General features: G+C 36.6%; 1 protein-coding gene across 2 annotated transcripts in view; it reads left to right on the forward strand.

The window, feature by feature from the left end:
• LOC129004424 (brefeldin A-inhibited guanine nucleotide-exchange protein 1-like) overlaps positions 1-22,354 on the forward strand; it is a 70,366-nt gene that overhangs the window by 24,579 nt on the left and 23,433 nt on the right. For both annotated transcript variants that reach the window (XM_054433006.1, XM_054433007.1), the window contains exons 14-24: positions 174-412; positions 1,004-1,104; positions 6,674-6,853; positions 7,452-7,581; positions 8,102-8,275; positions 11,325-11,452; positions 18,887-19,030; positions 20,175-20,326; positions 20,678-20,850; positions 21,392-21,552; positions 21,972-22,181. In XM_054433006.1, the coding sequence (XP_054288981.1) occupies positions 174-412; positions 1,004-1,104; positions 6,674-6,853; positions 7,452-7,581; positions 8,102-8,275; positions 11,325-11,452; positions 18,887-19,030; positions 20,175-20,326; positions 20,678-20,850; positions 21,392-21,552; positions 21,972-22,181 (1,792 nt within the window). The remainder of the gene's footprint in view (positions 1-173; positions 413-1,003; positions 1,105-6,673; positions 6,854-7,451; positions 7,582-8,101; positions 8,276-11,324; positions 11,453-18,886; positions 19,031-20,174; positions 20,327-20,677; positions 20,851-21,391; positions 21,553-21,971; positions 22,182-22,354) is intronic.

The raw sequence follows: 22,354 nt of genomic DNA on the forward strand, positions 1-22,354 counted from the left end.
TATAGACTTGTTTCATGTTAATGGCAAACACTGATAATATACTAAGGTAGGAGAAGAGGGTCACGAGCACACTGTTGAGACTGTAGCTGCTGAATAAATTATGATGATGATGTTACTCAATAATTTGAGCTAGGAGTAATAAAATTGTACAATAATGTATTTTTCCTTTTCAGCAATGGACTGTTTGCAAGTGCTGACACTGCCTACGTGCTAGCGTACTCTGTGATCATGTTGACCACAGATTTGCACTCTCCTCAGGTAAAGAACAAGATGACCAAGGAGCAATACATTCGCCTGAATCGAGGTATATCTGACAATCAGGACCTTCCAGAGGAGTATTTGTCCCAGATATACGACGAGATAGCTGGACATGAGATCAAAATGAAGGCTACTAGCAAGCCTGGCAAGCAAGGTGAGTGTAGACAGAAATCCTAAACTTCGACTACATAGTGGTCTTTTTTGCACCCGTGTTTAAGGAATTGTTGGGATCGCAAGCTTAACTGAATGAAAAAATAGTCCTACTTAACACAAGAAGAAAAGCTGCTTTAGAACGTGTTGAAGCAGCATCCTGCCTTTTAGCTGTGTCTGAGGCAGGTGTTTGTCCCTTGCCATCGCTCCAAGGGTGTTTTTCCTTACCTCGTGTATACCTTATTCTATGATCACCGTGCAGTGTGAAGAACTCATAAGCCATGTATTTAAAAAGGGCATTTACAAGGGTGCTAGCCTTCCTAAAAACATTACACCCCAATTCTCCTTGTCTTTTTCCCAGACTAACATGGTTCTGCATGGTTCTGAGGTCTAAATCCAAATTGTTAACGTTAAGTTAGATACCGAAATAGTCTATGTTTCCTCTTCCTTAATGTATTCCTAAGCCAAGCCCTTTTCCCTCCGAATTATTTACCTTGATTAATCCTAGTTAAATCTTGGGAGTATGACCTTTAATTATATTATTCCTGATCAAACAATACACGTTTCTGTAACTAAATCATCTTATCTTTACCAGTGATATCTAGTGAAAAGAAAAGAAGACTTCTTTGGAACATGGAAATGGAAGTGATTTCTACAGCAGCCAAAAACCTGATGGAGTCTGTTAGTCATGTGCAGGTAAAAAAATTGAACTATTTATTTGTCAAGTATAATGTAAATAATTTCAGATTAACTTTCTTAGATGTTACCCCAGTTATTTGCTATCTGTTACCCCAGTGCTTATGACAACACTTTTTCCTTTCAACTTCCTTGTTAAGTCTTTCATTTATTTAAAATATAATTAATTTGCCTGTTGTCTGTCACATATTAAAAGGTTAACTCCTCCACACATTCATCATAGTCCTTACATATCGTCATTGGTTGTGAATATTATATCCTGTACATACAATCAGCTGATAATATCAAATTAAATGTTCTTTGTTTATTATGAATGCAAAAACAAACAAAGTAAGACTTAGTTAGAGTTACTTCATCTTTACATTATGAATCCTTGTTAAACTTGTTAATAAATAACTGTTATTAAAGTTGGTGTTTAATATACAATAATGGCGACGAGTCAAAGAGAAATAAATCAAGCATTACTGTTATTTCTACAAGAGAAGTTTAGTGAAGAAAAGGAACAAAAGATTCGTCCCCCACTTCAAAAGTTGGAACCTTATGATGAAGGTAATGAAACATTTACAACCTACTTACTTAGGCTCACTAACTATCTTGAATAGAATGGATTAGGGGGAGAGGATGATGACAAAACACGTGTGCAGGTGTTAATTAGCTGCCTTAGTCCGAAGAATTTTCAACTCTTAAATGATTTATGCGCCCCAGACTTACCACATACTAAATCGTATAATGAACTGGTCAAGCTACTCAAAGATTACCTTTGTCCAACTCCAAATGAAGTTGCTGAACAACATAAGTTTTACACACGTTCACAACAATCGGGTGAATCTATTTCCACATACATGAAAGAACTTCGTAGCATGACTCTACACTGTAATTTTTCCTGTTCAAAATGCAAATCCAGTACGATTGACACCCACTTACGCACCCAGTTCATTAGAGGTTTATACAGCAAAGAGATAAGAGAAAGGCTTCTTCAAGAAGATTCCTTGACTTTACAAAGGGCGTATGAGTTAGCCTTATCTTTCGAGATATCGAAACAAGGTAACAATGAAATGTCATCACCAGCTATTGTAAATAAAATTAGTAAAACCATAAAAAAACAACCAAAATCTGACAGCTTTGTATCAATAGATGATTTGAAAGGCAAGTGTTTTAGGTGTGGTAAATCTAACCATAAAGCAAATGAATGCAAGCTACGTAATGCCACTTGTTTTACATGCAATGGTAAGGGTCATACTGCTGCTGTTTGTTTGAAGGCGAGTAAAATGAACAAAGGTAAAGCATTTCAAAAACAAATGGACTCTACGGAAAAAGATTATTCCAGTGAAAATGAAGAATTAGATGGTACAAGTAATTCTTTCACTATCACTGAAGAGCTACAACTCAATTCTTTGTCATCCAAATTCAATGACAAATACTTAGTAACACCGCTTCTAGATGGAGTACAATGCTCAATGGAGTATGATACGGGAGCTGCTGTATCATCTATGTCATTAAGTACCTTCAAACGATTATTCCCACACAAGAAAATTACAGAAGTCCCAAATGTTAAGCTAAAAACCTACACAGGGGAATCGATTAAGTTAAGTGGAACAAGTGAAGTTAAAGTTCAGTTAGGTTCAAAAACAATGGTAGGTAGAATTTTTGTTGTACAAAATAATGTTGATAATATTAAATATTTAAGTAAATAAGTACAACTGAGCACCCTGAATATATTGAATATTCAGGGTGCTCAGTTGTACTTATTTACTTAAATATTTAATATATCAGCAGCCCTATTAAGTGAACACCTAAATTAAAAACATGTTGATAATATATTTGGGCGCGAATGGATTCGTAACTTTGACATATCTATTCATGACGTAAATCACATGGCGAGTCCTAGTTCTTACAAGCAAAACATCCTACAGGAAAATAATATAAAACAAGACATTTTTGACACATATGAATCCCTATTTACAAAAGAAGTAGGAATTGCACCAGATAAACAAGTCAATCTTCCATTAAAGCCTGATTCAAGACCCATTTTTATTAAATACAGTGTCCCTCCTGTTGCATTAAAAACTAAAATAGAAGACGAATTGTGCTTACTGGAAGAAAAGGGCATCATTTCAAAGGTAACCAATTCAGAATGGGGAACACCCATAGTACCTATATTGAAAGAAGATGGAACAGTAAGAATATGTGCTGATTATAAGGTAACTGTAAATTCCCAACTGCAAAATGATCACTATCCTATTCCCAAGATTGAAGAGATATTTGACAAGTTAAATGGAGGACAATACTTTACAACTTTGGACTTACATAAGGCGTATTTACACCTTCAAATGGACGATGATAGTGCCAACCTTCAAGCCATAAGTACTCATATGGGAGTTTTTAAGGTAAATAGACTTATGTTTGGAATAAAAACAGCTCCAAACATATGGCAACGCTACATGGACTCAGTTTTAACTGGACTGGAAGGTACTGCTGTTTTCTTTGATGATATAATAGTTCAAGGAAGGACTATTGAAGAAACAAAACTACGCACGATCAAGGTTTTGGAACGTTTGAAGGAAAACAACTTGCACATAAACAAGAATAAAAGTAAGTTTTTTCAAGAGTCTGTGAACTACTTAGGATACAAAATTGATGGAAAAGGATTGCATAAGAGCCATGATAAGATAGAAGCTGTTTTGAAATGTCCCATACCCACTAACGTTACTGAATTGAAGCAGTTTCTTGGGCTTGTAAACTATTATCACAGGTTTCTACCCAACCTCGCAACTAAGATACATCCATTATATGAACTACTCCATAAGAAGAAAACCTATACATGGACAAAACGATGTAATGATGCTTTTGAGGGCATTAAGAAGGAAATCACATCAGAGAGGGTTCTTACAACATTTTCACCAAACCTACCACTGATACTGGCAACGGACGCTTCGCCTCATGGACTATCTGCTGTTTTATCTCACAAGATGCCGGATGGAACAGAACGACCTATAGCTTTTGCTTCAAGGACATTAAGTAAAGCAGAACAAAATTACAGCCACATTATTAAGGAAGCGACTGCGATATACTGGGGTGTTCATAAGTTTTTCCATTACTGCTATGGTCGAAAGTTTACACTTATAACCGACAACAAACCATTGTCTTCTATTTTCCATCCCTCAAAATGCCTACCACCCTTAACCGCCACTCGAATGTTACACTACGCTCTATTTCTGTCAGGTTTTGACTACGAAATACAGTATCGTAAAGCATCGAATCATGTCAACGCAGATTTCCTATCAAGGTTTCCTGTTAACAATACATGTGATCATCAAGAAACCTTAGATGAAACAGTATCAGACAAATACCTTTTACAAGTACAACTGAATTCCCTTCCTGTCACAAGTAATGAAGTAAGAAGGGAAACTATGAACGATCCAGAATTAAAGTTGGTTTACAATGCACTAATGACATCCTCTTACATTACGAAGCCTGAACAATACAAAGGTTTAGAGGGAGAACTGTCAATTGAAAATGGATGTTTATTTAGAGGAGTTCGAGTTGTAATTCCATGTACTTTACGAAAAACTATTCTGAAAGAACTACATGAAGCTCACACAGGCATAACAAAAATGAAAGAGCTAGCCAGGCAATATTGTTGGTGGCCTACAGTGAATTCTGACATAGAAAACTATGTAAATTCATGTAAACCATGTGCATTGAATAAAAACGATCCTCCAAAGTACCATGAACCATGGCCAAACTCCAATATTCCTTGGGAAAGGGTGCACATAGATCATGCAGGACCATTCAGAGGTACATACTTTTTCATAGCAGTAGATTCATATACAAAGTGGTTGGAAGTAAAGGAAACAAAAAGCATATCTAGTTTCTCTACTATAAAAATCTTAAGAGAAATGTTTGCAAGATTCGGCATTCCAAGTACAATTGTTAGTGATAATGGTCCTGCGTTCATTTCACATGAATTTAAACATTTTATGGAATCCAATGGTATCCAACATAAACTGATGGCACCATATCACCCAGCTTCAAATGGACAAGGGGAACGTTATGTACAAACTCTAAAAAGGAAACTAAGTGCAATGGCTGAAGAATCTGGAGACATCCATACAAACCTATGTAGATTCCTTCTACAAACCCGTAAAGTTATGAACATAAGCACCGGAAGAAGCCCTGCGGAGATGATGTTCAAACGGAGTATACGTACGAGAATTGATCTGCTAAAGGCGAAAAGGATCTCTGACACAGAAGGAGTTGGTACCTTGAGATGTTTTAGCACCGGCGATAACGTTCAAGTTCGAGACTACAGAAGTAATAATCCTAAATGGAAATTTGGTAAGGTGGTCAAAATATTAGGAAACTGCCATTATGAAGTTGAAGTTGAAGGTTTAATGGTTAAATGCCATGTTGATCAAATGCGCTCTACACTAGTATCTGTAAATGAACAGTCCGACGAAGCCTCAGAGTCTGAGTCACAGAAACATGCTCAAGTGGTAAACAAACCAAATGACTCTCCTCAAGCATCATACAGGACAAAGAAATTTTATCCATCATCTGTAATAAGAAGATCTCAGAGAATACTGGAGAGGCAATAAACTGATTCTTTTCCAGGGAAGATTATTATATCCTGTACATACAATCAGCTGATAATATCAAATTAAATGTTCTTTGTTTATTATGAATGCAAAAACAAACAAAGTAAGACTTAGTTAGAGTTACTTCATCTTTACATTATGAATCCTTGTTAAACTTGTTAATAAATAACTGTTATTAAAGTTGGTGTTTAATATACAATAGTGAACGTTCCCGAGTCTGGATGATGACCAGGCATCTCCATCCTCTTATCTCCCCACAGTTTCTCCTAAACTACCAACCATCTTACTCTTCTAATCTCCAGATCCCCCTCCATTTCATTTATCCCCCTTCTTCTAGATCTTCTTTATGCCTCCTTTCATCACCCTCAACTCCAACTCTATTTCCATAAAAATTATATTTTATTACAAACTTCTCTCTTTTCCAATCCATTTTAGTCACACTTTTTCTACTCTCCCCCTGAAACTGTTTCAACTACATCTCTCGCGACATCTTAGTCCCTCATATTATTTCACCTTGTTTGACTCATAATAGTCTCTCCTTCCCTTCAGTTTATATTTTTCCCACCCCTCTTAATAGTTCATTCATTCAGAAATCAGAAATCTTCATTCACCATTGATCATATTACATGAAATAGGCTTCGTCATTCATCCTTCTCTTTTAAACCAACTTGTACTAGGATTAAGAATTTAAAAAATCAAAAGCCCTTAGCTATGTCAGTACTCCAGTAACTCTTTTCACATGTTTTCTGACTCCTCCAAACCATCTTAGTCTAATTTTACTCTTCCTCACAAACTCAATCTCGCATACTCCTAATTTTTCTAAAACCCCTTTTAGTCGAGTACAATAAAATAATTTCAAGTTTGCATTAATAAACATGATTACTAGGTTTGAGATAAACCTTATGCTTGTTGTATTGTTGGCAATATTACGTAGATCCGTCTCATCAATCATAGTCCTTTGTTGACTGTAGGCACCATTCACCTCCGCTAAGCATCTGGAGCATGTCAAGCCCATGTTCAGGCTGGCGTGGACCCCTTTCCTGGCAGCCTTCAGTGTCGGTCTGCAGGATTGTGATGATCCGGAGATAGCCACCCTATGTCTGGATGGTATCCGATGTGCTGTCCGGATTGCTTGCATCTTCCACATGACCGTGAGTAACTCTGACACATACAAATAGCATATGAATCTAAGGCATTTTTATTGTTTGTTGAGGTTTGGTTCATCATCAAAATTGTGTATCATGGATATGATGTTGTGTTCACAATTTTGACGTTGAGTTACCCATCTAGATGTAAATATTGGAGTTTGAAATTGGGATTGACTACCTGCATATTTTTAGCTACTCAAAACCATAATATATCTCCCCAAAAAGTTTAGAACAAATTTTAAATGGAAACAAGTAATTTGAAAACATTTTTTTCTTTTGTAAAACTTTCAGCAGACGGACAGAAAACAAAAATCTGAATGTAGGGTCAATTAATTATTTTAAAACAAAACAATATTCAAATCCTAACTGCCAAAATTATCAATGGGAAAAAAAAGAGATCAGCAGCTTTTTTAATATTTCAACTGCCCTCCTACAGCCCTCAAAGACGTGTTGAGCAACGCAAGAGGTGAGCTGGTTCAGTAAAAGAATGTTCTGTACAATAGATTTTTGTGTTAGTATTGGGATGTGAACCCAAGACATGGGCTAGGTTTCACAGTTACGGTACCATTTAAGCCACTGACTGTGTGTGTATTGTTGACAGTTGGAGAGAGACGCCTATGTCCAGGCTCTAGCAAGGTTCACTCTGCTGACGGCTAACTCTCCCATCACAGAGATGAAGGCCAAGAACATTGACACCATCAAGACACTCATCACTGTCGCACACACTGATGGTGAGTCTCTTACTTATACACACGTTTGAGACTCTGTATATTTGTTGTATGTAAATGTATCATAATGTCTTTTAAAAACTAATGCAAAATGAAGTCTCAGGTTTGGTCGGAGACTTGGTAAAATTTATTAAAATAATAATACAAAAAACCTATTTAAAACCTATTTAAAATTTGATAACTCATCAAAGCTAGAAAATGAAGGTTTCTTGAGGCTTACAGCGTTAAAGAATGTGGTTCCTTATAAAATGTAAGGGATGGTTGAACATTTTTACGTTCTTGGATTAACACCACTTTTTCCTGAGATGAGTGACCAACCCAATAGGATGCTTGGGATGACGTCAGGAAGCATAATTCCCCTACTCCTTATCACCTAAACATCAGTGGTTTGTGTAATGTGTTCTTGGCACTATTTAGTTTATTTATTAGTTAAAGAGTATTTTAAAGTTATTTACTTCCAAACCATATAACCTGCTACATAGTAGTTTTTTTCATAATATTAACATGAGTGAGTTTGTTGTAGGCAACTACCTAGGCAGTTCATGGCTGGACATCATCAAGTGCATCTCTCACTTGGAGATGGCTCAGATGGTTGGCACAGGAGTGAGACCTCAACTACTGTCAGTCACCAAGAGTTACCCATCTTCTGACTCTCTATCACTCTCTTCACTCAAGTTCAACATGACCTCACTGGATCGTAAGTACTTATGGTTAACATGCAACAGATTTTGTTGTTTTCAATTTACTGTCAACCATTTGAGATATAACAGCCAATAATAGAAGACTTACACATTATATTACACAGGTAACATAAGGTCATTATCAAATTCCCTCAAACAATAATCAATGTGAGTATAACTCAACAAGAACTATCCCTGGTATTTGCTACAGCCTTAAACTATAACAAATGGGATTTTGATTGACAAGTATGGTAGACTGTTTCATTTGATCAAAATGGAACGATCTAAGGCGTTGGTTCTCCGAACTTAAGAAAGCACAGTAGATTGTGGGTTTGAATCATATCTCGATCAGGTCTGGTTTGAAGCTCTGGAGGTGAAGGAGTTCACATACTTAAGGCAGAGATTGTTGGGAGGGACCTATTTTAAATGAACTGTGAAAGAACTGAACTGAACTGAACTGTGATGAGTGCTTTTGTGTGAATTGACATAATGGGTGGGTTATTTTTGAGTTTTTATATAATATAAAATTATTTTTTATATAATATAATAATTAAATTTAGAGGTCTCATGAGTGACAGTAAATTGCTTCAATTTGGGCTTTCTGTACCGAATGGAGAAACAAGAGAAACGTCCATGATGAAAAAAACCTCTTTCATCATGGAATGTCTTTGCAAAGACATACAGCACAGTCTTTGCGATGGGCAATTTCCACTTGTTTTGCTGCCAGAAGGAATTTTCCCAGTAGGTCGCGACAGTGGAGTGAGTGGAGCAGTCATTCCAGGGCGGCAAGCACTAGAGGGCGAGGGCGGCGCCAGGCTAGGATTTTGTTTACTATGTTGTCAAGTGTGGTAGGGGCGGAAGGAAAGTGATGGGGAGGGGGGAGGTATGGCCCGAGAGGATTTGGCGCAGGTGTCTTGGAGTTAGCGACCTAAGGGAGTGGTGGGGGTAGAGCCGATGATGGCCGAACCGTGTCTGAATGCTCCCGAGGGGATTTGCCGCAGTGTCTGGCTTGGGTACTTGGGTAGTAGTGGACGCTACATGTTTTTGCAACAGATAGTGCGATGGGACTCAGAAGGTATGAGTCCAAACTCCCATATAAACCGCATGGAAATATTCAACCAATCACAGCGCTCCATCAGGCTCTAATGCAACAGATATAGGGCGTTTAGGACTCTGTCCTAACAGTAGTTTTAACTGCAGTATTGCCACATTGAGCGCTGAGTGTTGTGATCTGTCAACACAATTATTATGAGATCACTGATCAGTGAGGTTATGTTTATGTTGCGCGCGCCGGTATTCGAGTTGTTTATTCATTAATATATTACTGTTTATTTAGAAGTGTTGTTTAGTGCTAATAATGAACTATGAATTCAGTTAAAAAAATTTCTACAAAGTATGCGGGTGGTGAGGTGGTAAATTTTGAACAGAGAGTTGAGGTAAAGCTGTAAAAATCCTGTAAAAGTAGGAAAGGATTAATTTATGTTTGTACTGTTCAATTATGCCTTAGATAATGCCCAAACGGGCAAGTGCTTAGACATCATCAAAATCTACCTGCCATTTGTAAATTCGCGTCCTTTGCTCAGTTCCCACTGTTTACGTGCACTTGGTAAAGCTATCCTGTTTTAACGAGGTTTCTAAGTAAGGATAAGCTCTGTCCAATGAACTAAATTTAAATTCATGTTTTTATTTTCAAACACCCTTATCAAAATAAATAGGCTAAATAAAAAACCCAATTAAAATACCATTTTATGTTTTAAAAACTATGTTGCGTTTTAATATTACAGATTATGTGTAGATTGCATAAAAACACTAGTTTACAGTTATTATTTTTCAAAATGTTTTCTGGGGGTGGGGGGGGGGGGCGACTAGGGCCATCCATGCCCCAGGGCGCTCCAAACCTCCCACTGCAATTAATTGTTCATGTGGGAGTAAAGACCAGAAGTTTTATACAGTCTTTATACAGGGTGTTTATTTAAAAACTTGCATCTTTATTTATGTAAAAACCGCAATAGATAGAAATATGCAGTTTGCGGGAATCATCTATTGACGTAGGTGGCCAAATTTCTTTTTAATTCAACGTTACATTCACATTCCCCCCCTTTCCCCCTGCCCCCAACTTAATTTTTTTTAAATAGCAAGGTACCCCTTGTGACATATCAAATGAAAGAGCATGAAAAAAGGAAATGTTTGATGAAAAAAAATTAAAATCGGTTCATAAACTTGTGAGATATTCCCCCCCTCCCACCCCGGAACTTATTTTTTTTTAATAGCAAGCTACCACTTGTGACATATCAAATGAAAGAGCATGAAAAAAGAAAATGTTTGGTGAAAAAAAAATGAAAATCGGTTCATGAATTTGTGAGATAATCGGGGCCCCCTTTCACCTACCCATAACTTTTTTTTAATAGCAAGGTACCCCTTGTGACATATCATATGAAAAATAAATTTCACCAAACATTTTCTTTTTTCATGCTCTTTCATTTGATATGTCACAAGGGGTACCTTGCTATTACAAAAAAATTAAGTTCTGGGGAAGGGGGGGGGGGGATATCTCACAAATTTATGAACCGATTTTAATTTTTTTTCATCAAACCTTTTCTTTTTTCATGCTCTTTCATTTGATATGTCACAAGGGGTACCTTGCTATTTAAAAAAATAAGTTGGGGGGAAAGGGGGGGAATGTGAATGTAACGTTGAATAAAAAAAAATTGGGCTCCTTACGTCAATAGATGATTCCCGCAAACTGCATATTTCTATCTATTGCGGTTTTTACATAAATAAAGATGCAAGTTTAAAAAAAAACACCCTGTATATTGCTTACTTATAAACATGTTTTGCATCATTGAAAAGAATATTTGATTATATTAAATACGTAGTTAGGGATGGGCCCCGAAATTTCAGAAAATGTTCAGGAAAATAATATCTTTACCTTAACAGAAAATGCAATACTCAAGTTAAACTCTTTAGTTGAACGTTTTGATAGACATATTGTGTTGAGACAGTAAAATACTAGTTGTGAGTATTGTCAATAGTTTTTGTATGACTCACATTGTACAATGATTGCAGCCAGCGTAAAGGAGTCTATTGGTGAAACGAGCTCGCAGAGTGTAGTAGTGGCAGTGGACAGAATATTCACCGGCTCTATTAGGCTGGATGGTGACGCAATCGTGGACTTCGTACGAGCTCTGTGTCAGGTACAGTTATTAACACAAAGAGTTTCTTAGTTGATTTAGTTTTATGTCGCTCATTAAAGATTTTTTTTAATGGAGATAGTTGAGTTAAGTTTCTATTTGACGAAGAAGTTGGAGTCTAGGGACTTAAAAATAATGTATCAGTACATTTAGTTGATGTGTAGTAGGACTGCTTCAGAGTAAAAACTAATTTTTTGACAAATTAGGGGGCTATGTGTGTGGAATGTATGTGCCAAGTCTCAGGCATTTCAAATTATGTGTTATTTCTAATGGTAATCTATATATATAAAAGGCTTTTCCTATAGTTTAACGTGCAAACTGAACGTGTGATATATGCGTGCATTCATTTTTCATACACTGAATCGTTTTGTATATATTTACCTCGTAAACTAGTTTTTTTATTATTTATCTTTTCTTGTAAACAAAATTCTGTGTACAATGTATATTATTTTCCCTTTTTAAAAGTAGCCTAAATTTATATTTTTATTGTGCGGATGATGGACTCAATCCCCAACCACAGGCATTAGCCCATTTGGGGATTACATTTCAGTAATTGTTGTTTGTACCATTGTAAATGATGTACTGTAATGAAATAAAAAGGATTCATTCATTCATTCAAATGGTCTAGCTGAACTTCATCCCTTAAAAACCCCCATTAAATTTACTTAATTTTCACAAGAAAACCGCTGGCTTGCCCTTAGCAAGTTTAAGTTGTAGGCCTTGATATTCTACACATTTAATTATGAAACCCCTGATTTTTTTAAAGTCATCATAGTTTACTTTTAAAAATGATTCAAAATCTTAAATTTCTAGCGGATAGACAAACTAAAACGAATCATTCTGGTTCAGTGTCATCTAGATTGTAAATCAGTAAAACGGTCATAGCCTAGGTTGCTAGGACAACTAAAATAATAAAAACATGATTAAAATATATAGAAAACATATGGTTGAAAATTATTGTCATTGGCAGTGTAGTGGCACCACAACTTTAATTAATTACTAGTGGCTTGTTGGGACATAAGTCCCTAAATAGCTCAAATGTAAAACAACATATTGCAATTCCGGTATTTAAACAAACTCGGAATAACATTATCTATGTGTCAGAATAGGCATCCCTACACCATATATTTTGTGTAAAAACCAGTTTGTTGTTCTTCTTGGTTTGCTTTTGTTGATGTCATTTTCAATAAATAATTTGAATCACTCCAGTGGTTTAACATGAAAAGGCAGCAAACATATCGTTGTTTGTGAATAAATACTGGTTTACTAAGGTAGCTTTGGTCTTAATGAGGATAAATAATAGCTTCCCTGTTTGGCATTTTTTAAATTAATTGGAGGTTGGCCTTCAGATGAATTGAAGACGCCTGCAATTTCATCTGCAGTAGGCTTATTATACCTACGACGATCCATATTTATCCTGTCTACAAACCTAAGTTCTAAATCACTGTCACCTTGTACAACCATTTCTTCCGAAGCTCTTTTGTAAATTTGTGCAAATGGATTTTCTATTAGAATTTCAGCTAGTTTTGACAATATTTCAGGTTTTAAATCACTATTTTCTCGACGCCTTTGACGAATTTCAAGAATCAATCAAGAATCAAGAATCAAGAATCAAGAATTTTTATTCATCGTTAACGCTATGTACAACACATGCAATGGATGAACGTCATAATAGTAGCCTAAAGTTTACAGGCAATAAGGCTAAATAAATATAGACAATAAAATATAAACAAGTGCAGAGTACATGCAAAAAGTATCACAGTCATCTTAAAAATAAAATACTGAAGTTTATAAAAAACATAGGTATGCAAAGACTAGAGCAAACATGAAAACAGGTGCAATGTGTATACAATAAATGCAGTGTGTTTAAAATAAGTTAGAAAAAAAACATAGCAGGGGCAAGAAAAGAGTATAAAATTTAAAGACAATACTAACAAACAGACAGATAAATAACTTATAAAACAACTCAGCCCTTGGCTATATCACAGACAGACAGAATTTAAAATTGAATATCAACAGGCAATACAAAGAATTCATCGAGCTTGTAAAATGGCCTTGCAACCAACCAATTGTAAACAGACAACTTAAACTTAGTGAAAGATACATTATGTGCAGAAACAGGCAACTTATTAAATAGATTAATGTACATAGTGCGATGCTGGGATTGTGATTTACTCAAACGAACATAAGGCTGATTGAGTGAGGACATGCTTCTAGTGCAATAACCATGCACACTACTTCTGAGTGGATACTCATGCAGATGTTGCTTAACATGCAACAGGCAAACATAAATATACTGGTTAATCACTGTCAAAATTCCTTCGCTGACAAAGAGTGGTTTACAGTGTGCTTTAAAAGCTGAGTGTGTGATTATACGCATCGCCTTTTTTTGTAAGCGCAAGACTTTATCAATACTGTGGCCATTCCCCCACAGATGAATGCCATAAGAAATTATTCCATTAAACAAAGCATAATACACATTTTTCAGGTACACTTTAGGGATCAGCTTCTTTAAATGCCACAAAAGAGAAATCACTCTAGATAGTCTGGTACAAACATTCTGTATGTGAGAATCCCATGTAAGTTTGGTGTCAACAGTAATACCTAAGAGCTTAACGACAGAATCTACAACTACATCAGATTGAACATCAAACTGGCACAAGGAAAAACATATTTGTTGAGTTTTATTGGTATTCAAAAGGAGGCCATTTGCTTCAAACCAGATTGTGCCATCTGCCATCACATCAGACATAATGTTACAGAGCTCAGCAATATTGTTACCTGAACAGAAAAAGGTAGTGTCATCAGCAAATATGACTTTGTTACAACTAATATTTACAGGAAGGTCATTAATTAAAACAAGGAACAGAAAAGGGCCCAGAACCGATCCCTGGGGTACACCACTTTTGACTACCGTTACCTCTGAGAGACTGTTTTTAAAACAAACTTGTTGCCTGCGGTTTGCCAGATAATTTCTAAAAAAACTTAGCTCCACACCATAATACAGTAATTTATTGAGAAGGATCTCATGAGACACACAGTCGAACGCCTTAGTCAGATCACATAAGGTGGTCAGGGTACTAAGGTGGTTTTCAAAGCCATCAATCACAGCTGAAACAAGGCGGTCGACTGCATCCTCACAAGATAAACCTTCCCGAAAGCCGAATTGAAATTTTGAAAAAAGTGAATTCACTTCAAAATATTCACTCACCTGGTGCTTCACAGCCTTTTCAATAATTTTGGAAAAGGTCGGTACAACGGAGATCGGTCTGTAGCTTGCAGCACAATCTTTAACACCTCTCTTATATACAGGCACCACTTTGGAGAGCTTTAACACATCCGGAAACTGCCCTGTACGCAGGCATTCGTTGACACAGTGGGTTAGGGGGAGAACAATCACAGGTAACATACTCTTGATAAAATTTCCACTGATACCATAGATATCTCTGCTATGGCCACTTTTCAAATTTTTTACAATATTTTCTATGTAATCACAGGACACAGGTTTGAACTTGAAGATGGGGTTTGGGTGTTGGTGATTTCCCAGCAAATCAGACGCTCTTTCTGGAGATAGGTTGACTTGTTTACTGACATCTTCCACAGATGAGATGAAATACGAGTTGAAGTCTTCGGGTGTGAGGTTGCAGTCATCATTACGAGTAGGCCTGTTCCTGGAGTTGTTTACAATCTCCCAAGCTGTTTTACATTTGTTGTCTGATTGGGAAATTTTAATCACATTGTGGTCCAGTTTAGCTTGTACAAGAGCTTTCTTATATCTTCGTTTGGCAGCCAAATACCTGAATCTAATAATATCCACAGAAAGATTATATTTTTTAGCCCAGAGAAGGAAGTCATACAGTTGCGATAACTCCTTTCTCATTTGTTGATGTTCTTGCTTAAACCAGGTAGGCCCAAGCTTAAGAGATTTCTTCGCATTATACTTCATAATTCTAACAGGGTAAAAAGTGTCAAAGCTCTGAAAGAAATGCATGAAAAAATGTTCAGGAAAATTATCACAGGAGTTGCTATTGATAGTGAGCCAATCAGTGTTAAGCATGTAGGACATAAAGTTTTCATTGTTTTTTTTGCTAAAACAATGAGTAATCTTAGAAGTCGTTTCTTGATGTTTGTTGCTACAGTCAGTGGGCGTTAGCTTAATTTCCAGAGCCTGATGGTCAGATAAAGGCACTGAAGTAACGTTAACATCTAGAAGTTGTCTTGGGTAGTTGGTAATAACATTGTCGAGACAGGCGGGTCCTCTTGTAGGCTTCTCATTTGCACAATAGCAGTCAACAGAGCGGAGAGCATCCAGAAATTGGAGAGGTAATGGCTCTCTAAGGCGAATATCGATATTAATGTCGCCACACAATACCACAGGCACATTCATTTTAGACAAAAATAAAATCAACAGTTCTACATTCTCCAGGAAAATCGCCGCATCCCCATCTGGAACTCGATAGACTGACAAAATGATTATTTCCAAGTTAGGGTAATGAACCAAGACCGCCACAACCTCAAAATGTCTCTCAACACAAAAGCGAGTTACATCAAGTATCGCAAAACTCAGATCCTCTCGGACAAAAATTGCCACACCACCCTTAGTTTGAATAGTGCGACAAAAAGCTGTTGCACATATGTAACCCTCAATATGCACTAAATCAATAGTGTCAGGCCTACACCAATGCTCACACACACAAAGCACAGAAATATTTTGACTGTGTAGAATAAGATCAAGTTCATTTTGCTTATCCAATAGGGATTGGGTGTTTACGGAATAGATGTTGTAATCAACCCTTTCCACGGAGGCAATCCTGTTAGCTGATTCCTTGTTTAGTTCTAGGTTCCGTTTGTTGTTTTGGACAGCTCGGAGTTTAAATGCTCCAAAGCAGGCCTATTAGAAACGATCTGTCCACTTTTCCTTGGCTTATAAACAGATACAAAGGCATTTTCTGGCCAAAATTCAGGTTTATATATGTCATCAAAATGCTTTGAGGGTATTCCTACTTTGAAAGATGAATAATGGTTAGGGTACTTACACTGTAGTTTCTCCACTATGTACTGAGAGTCAATTTTACCCTTTAAAAAGTCTGTTACGTTTTCACAGGTTGTATCTGGGCTTAGTTTGGAAACAAATAAGAATGTTTTCTTGTCTGTTGTACTTAGGTTAAGTTAGGAAGTTGACTGTCCAGTAATGAAACCGTACTTTACACTCTTGCTGTTTGACCCTGACCTAGGCCTAGTCCCTGTGTTATTTGTTTGTCTCTTTGGTACAGATGTTTGTCTCCTTTTTTGTCCCCGGGCCTTGACCACTGTATAAGGCAACTCCTCAGAAGCTTCCACAGGAAAGTCCGAATCACTCAGTGACTGTGAGGGCGAAGTTAGTCCTACACCTAGGCCTACAACAGGGTTAGGCCGAGAGCTTTGACTACACATTGATAGGTTAGGATTTTGAGCATGTTTTTTAGTCATTTTATTTGCACTATTAGGCACTTTAGTTGCTGAGTTAGTGAGTCTAGGGCTCACTGAATTTACTTTCAAAGAATCTGCGTATGTTTTACCACCTGCAGAAGAACCATTTATTAACAGGTCGTCCAGAGCCTCAGCTTGATTGTTTACTGCCGATCGCAGGAGTTTCCTGTCATTGTCCATTTTAATTAACTGAGTGGTAATCACATTATACTTGTCATAAAGATCAGAAATTTGATCGGTCAAAAGTTTAAAATCGTCTGGACATTGTCCATTGTCAATTTCAGCATCAATTCTCTTTGGCGAACACGAAGTCTCAGCAGAAGCAGAAGCCGGTGCACGACACTTCTCACAAATATACACGGCTTTACCTTTTAGAGCTTTGAATAACTCGTACTCTTCGTCAGTTACATCAATGCAGGTGTTATGATGCCATAATTTACAAATCCCGACACATAGGAGTGCTTTACTAGTTTTCGTGACGTTTTTATTACACGAACCGCACTTTGACTGTTTGCTATGCGCCGCCATCTTATGTATCTGTTGCTGTTATATTTCTGTTGCTGTTGATGTGTCAATAATGTACAATTGGCCATACACGGTCTTCATCATGTTGATGCAGCAAATCTGAAATTGAACGATAAATCTGTCCTTGAATTTTGAAACAGTATGATCCTTTTCCTGGAATATCTTTCTTACTGGCTGAAAAATAAGCAAAAGCCATCGCGCTGTTGTATTGTCGAATGAATTTATACAGTTGTGGGCTCTCTTCAAACTAATTTTTAAGTTCTACATTAGTTTTTGGCTGAGGAAGGTTAATTAGTCCGTTATGGCAACATGTCATAAAATGATTATTCGTTAGTTCTTCTCTAAAATGAAGAGCACTACATTGAATGAACTCTTGGTCCAGTAATTCTGCATCATGAATATTTACATTTCTCTCGTCTACCATGGGTCTCATAAAAAAGGGGTTGTAACATATCTTGATTAAGTTCGTCATTACCTACTCTTGCTCTTCTACGCTATGAACAGTTCCCCGCCTTCGTGGTCTACCCCTGGCGTTCATATTAATTACAGTACTTATAATGAAAAGAATATATATCCAGCAGCCTACATACCAAAACATCTTGAATCCCTGGTGATTTTATAAAAGTATGATCGAATATGATTACTCTACGTTGTATATTCACTGCACTAAAAAAATATTTACTTACGAAGGAATGCAAATACACCATTTTAGAACCAATAACATTTATAGGTTATTTTAGTTGTATATATTAACACAACCTTAACCTTAAAATGTGTAGAAATAACATAATTTAAAATAAACTTGAACATATGATTTAAAAATAAAAACAAAACAGAAGTTATATTTAATTTTGACTCTTTGATTATTTATACAGAATATTTATTCTATGTCGTTTATTCCTTTAACACGACAATAATGTAAAAGCATGAAAAAATGAAACTTGAGTATATGATTTAAATATAAACAAAGAATGCAGACGTTTTTCCCATTAATCTTCAAGATTTCAGTTTTATAATAGTATACATTTCATAGTTGACTGGCTAAAAGTAAACCAAATGCGTGTATTGATCAATGTTTTCAAGATATAGCACGATCAGCTGTATTGAAGTAAACAGAAATCAGCAGCAAATGACTTCTACTGCTATTCTTATGGAGAACATTTTACGTTATATCTAATTTTGTATCAAGATTTGGGGAATTTCACTATTTTCCCCGCCGTCACGGGGTCGAGACCTTTAATTTGAGCCCTCTCCCGTCCTTCTACGACTTCCAAGTCGCCCACAATTTTGACGCAAAGAATCGGCTTACGTAATTAATATATACATAGATTTATATTAAAAGCAATATAAATTAGAAAGATAAGGTATTGGGGCTACTGAAACTAAAATGTAATTTTTTTAATTTATAAGAATAAGAGGTCTCTATAATAGATTTTTGTTTAGGTTTCCATGGACGAACTATCTCATCCAACTCAGCACCGGATGTTCAGTCTACAGAAGATTGTTGAGATCTCCTACTACAACATGGGTCGTATCAGGCTTCAGTGGAGCAGGATATGGCAAGTCCTGGGGGAACATTTCAACAAAGTACGTCCTGTTCTTCTATATTCAGATTGGCTAAAGCGGTTAATTATAGAAATGGGCCATTCTTGATTTTTCAAAACTGATGATCTCATCAGGATATGAAATTGTCGATTTTCGTTTCCCAATGGCAAAACCATAAATCATATACAGACTCCCTCTAGTTCGGCCACCTCGGGACCGTACTACTGGCCGGACTACAAAATGGCCGGACTAACCAAATGTAGTAGAACCTCAATTATTTGGGGTAATAGGGGGGAGGGAGACCACGGATAGCTGAAAACCACAAACATTTTATATTACATACCCATAAAAACGCCTAATACTGTATAAAATGAATATTAAAGATAATAACAACAGTCGTAAAATAAAATAAAGATAACAATGGATGACGTAAAACACCACTTATTCTTTCTGTTTGTTCATCATATTCTTTCTTTGGTTTCTCTTCATACACACATTCAACAAGTTGCTATGGATACTATTCACCCAATCACAAACTGTTGTGACATAGCAAGCCCACAGCACAGCAGACGATTGTCAGTGCAAGCGATAGCTTGACCTTGAAGCTAATGGTGGCTATTTCTTTGTTTTGCTTCCATTTATTTTTGTTAAATAAACCGTGATGTTTCGTAAACAATAATGGGGGAACCTACTACATATAAAAATGGTCAGAAATAGTTAATTATACAGTGCATTTCAACATATTATACTGAAGAAAAACAATGTAAAATGTTCTTGGTATTTTTCTATTTTTCGGGCTATGTAACATAGTTTATCACAGGTAATATACAAAAATTATCCAATAGAAGCACCCATCAACTAGACTGACACTTCTATGGCCGGAAACTAAACATTCAAGTTGAATCCTGTCGAAGGTCATTCGCTCGTGACGATGTGACTTGTCCCCCTGAGACCGGGCCGGACCATCCGGCGACCGATCCAACCAAAGCCGAACTAGAGGGAGTCTACTGTACCGCGTTTGCGGTAACATCATGATTCTCTCTTGTTCGATTATGGCAACATTGTGGTCATCTCCTGAGATCATGGTGACACAATGATCTTCTGTGATCACCTTAAATAGTAAGAAATAGTTACAAGTAGTAACCAAAGTAGTTATTGCTGGGAATCAAACGTTGGATTTTTTTAGGTTGGTTGCAACCCTAATGAAGACATTGCGATATTCGCTCTCGACTCCCTCCGTCAGCTATCCATGAAGTTTATTGAGAAAGGAGAATTTGCTAATTTCAAATTCCAGAAAGACTTCTTGAGGCCTTTTGAACACATCATGAAAAAGAACAGGTCAGTCTTTACTCTAATTAATTTGAAGTAGTGATAAATGTAAATAACTGTGTTGTATGATCTTGCAAGGCTTTATTTCTATGAAGCAAAATATATTGGTTTTAGTCTTATGGCAACTAATCCTGGAGACCGAAAAGCAAACTTAATTAAGTGTTGTTTTAATGCTTTAATTTAAAGAGGTCAGTCCGCAGATTTTAGGATATTTTTTGGATTCTGAAATAAGCCAGAGAAATTATGAACCAATAGGGTATTTCTGTTTGGCAACCATAACTTAAAACGCAATGTTTTGCTCACCTCTGTAAAATAACTCTGATACTTTCATTTTAATTGTTAGCTACTTTTATTTTCCAGATCACGGACCATACGTGACATGGTGGTCCGATGCATAGCGCAGATGGTCAACTCACAAGCCAAGAACGTTCGGTCTGGTTGGAAGAACATTTTCAGTGTGTTCCACCTTGCTGCGGCTGATCATGATGAGGCCATAGTGGAAATGGCGTTTCAGACTACAGGACACATCATCAGTGAGTTACCTATGTTCTTTGTGATTATAATATACAGTGCTTGTTTGTATTTAAAGATAATCAAGTTTATTTGTGTTTTTAAAGAATCAAGTGTTAGTGATTCCTAGTTGAATTTTTATAAATCAATAACCCTCCAGCTGCTGATCGACTCGAGCAAGTCGATTGCCACACCCCGGCCCCCTGCTAGTTGACTCAAGGGAGTCGATACGTAAGGTGTCTTTTAATTTACTTCACTCCGTTCCAGTGTACACGAAACTGGATTAAGTTTGGTATCTCCGTAAACGTCAGATTTCAGGCTTTCTCCCGATGCCTGTCTCTAATGCTTTAACCCAACTGGCTGCTTTGTAAAATGACTTGCAAAATTGACATCGTCGCGCCAGCTGTCAGCTGTCTAGTAACAGTGCTAACAACTGCGTAGTTACAGAGTCTGTTTTTTTATGTCATCCAAAGCGGTTTCTAATGTATCAGGTAAAACTATAAAAACTGCCATTTGTTGTATATTTTCTCAATAAAAAAGCTCAACTATCTCCTTTATTTTTAGACAACCTCTACCCAGCACACTTTGCCATAATGGTGGATTCATTCCAAGACGCAGTCAAGTGTTTATCGGAGTTTGCTTGCAACGCAAGTTTTCCAGACACCAGTATGGAGGCAATACGACTTATCAGAACCTGCGCTGACTGTGTGCATCAGAAACCTCAGGTAAAAATTTAGTGTTTAGTTGAATCAATCAATCAAATTATTTTGTATTGATACAATGTGTAAACAGCTTTACAATGTTTACATAACTAAATAATCGTATAGACTGCCGCCTGCATGTGATTTTTGTCATCCCTAACTACAATGCAGATAAAAATCCCACAAATAAATTTATACACATTCTAATACAAAGGGTTGGGTAAGAGAACTAATTCTATGATTTATCATTTTTTAACTAAATGGGTTATTTATAGAAAAGTTAAATAAGAATAGATACCCCATACTGGGTTGATGTGCTCATCTCCAGCGTTGCTCTTATCTTGAGTGATAGTTACATAAAACAAAGTTTTGCAGTATAAAGATTACATAAAAGAAATCAATATTTTCTTCAAAAAACAACTTGATGAAACCCAACCTTGCAGTTATACAACGAGCATTGCCTGGAGGACGGTAATGTTAGCGAAGAGGACCGAGCTTGGGTCAGAGGATGGTTTCCACTGCTGTTTGAACTCTCGTGCATCGTGAGCCGGTGCAAACTTGACGTCCGAACTCGCGCACTCACCGTGCTCTTTGAAATCGTCAAAACACACGGCGACGCTTTCAAACCTCACTGGTGGAGAGATTTATTTCAGGTATGTTTATTTTTGTCTTATTTATTTGTTGAAAACTCATGAGATTGATCTGGAAGCATACTACTGAAATTGTTCTAATATTAGTACAATTTAATTCTTAACTTAAGTGTCAAAAGAGTTAAGGAAGACATTAGCAAAAAATAAAAATGAAACTTTAAGGTGCAAAACTGAAC

The sequence above is a fragment of the Macrosteles quadrilineatus genome, unplaced genomic scaffold, assembly GCF_028750875.1.
Source record: "Macrosteles quadrilineatus isolate MER2022 unplaced genomic scaffold, UCM_ALF_1.0 Scaffold_9__3_contigs__length_116548681, whole genome shotgun sequence".
In the NCBI taxonomy this organism is placed as follows: Eukaryota; Metazoa; Arthropoda; class Insecta; order Hemiptera; family Cicadellidae; genus Macrosteles; species Macrosteles quadrilineatus.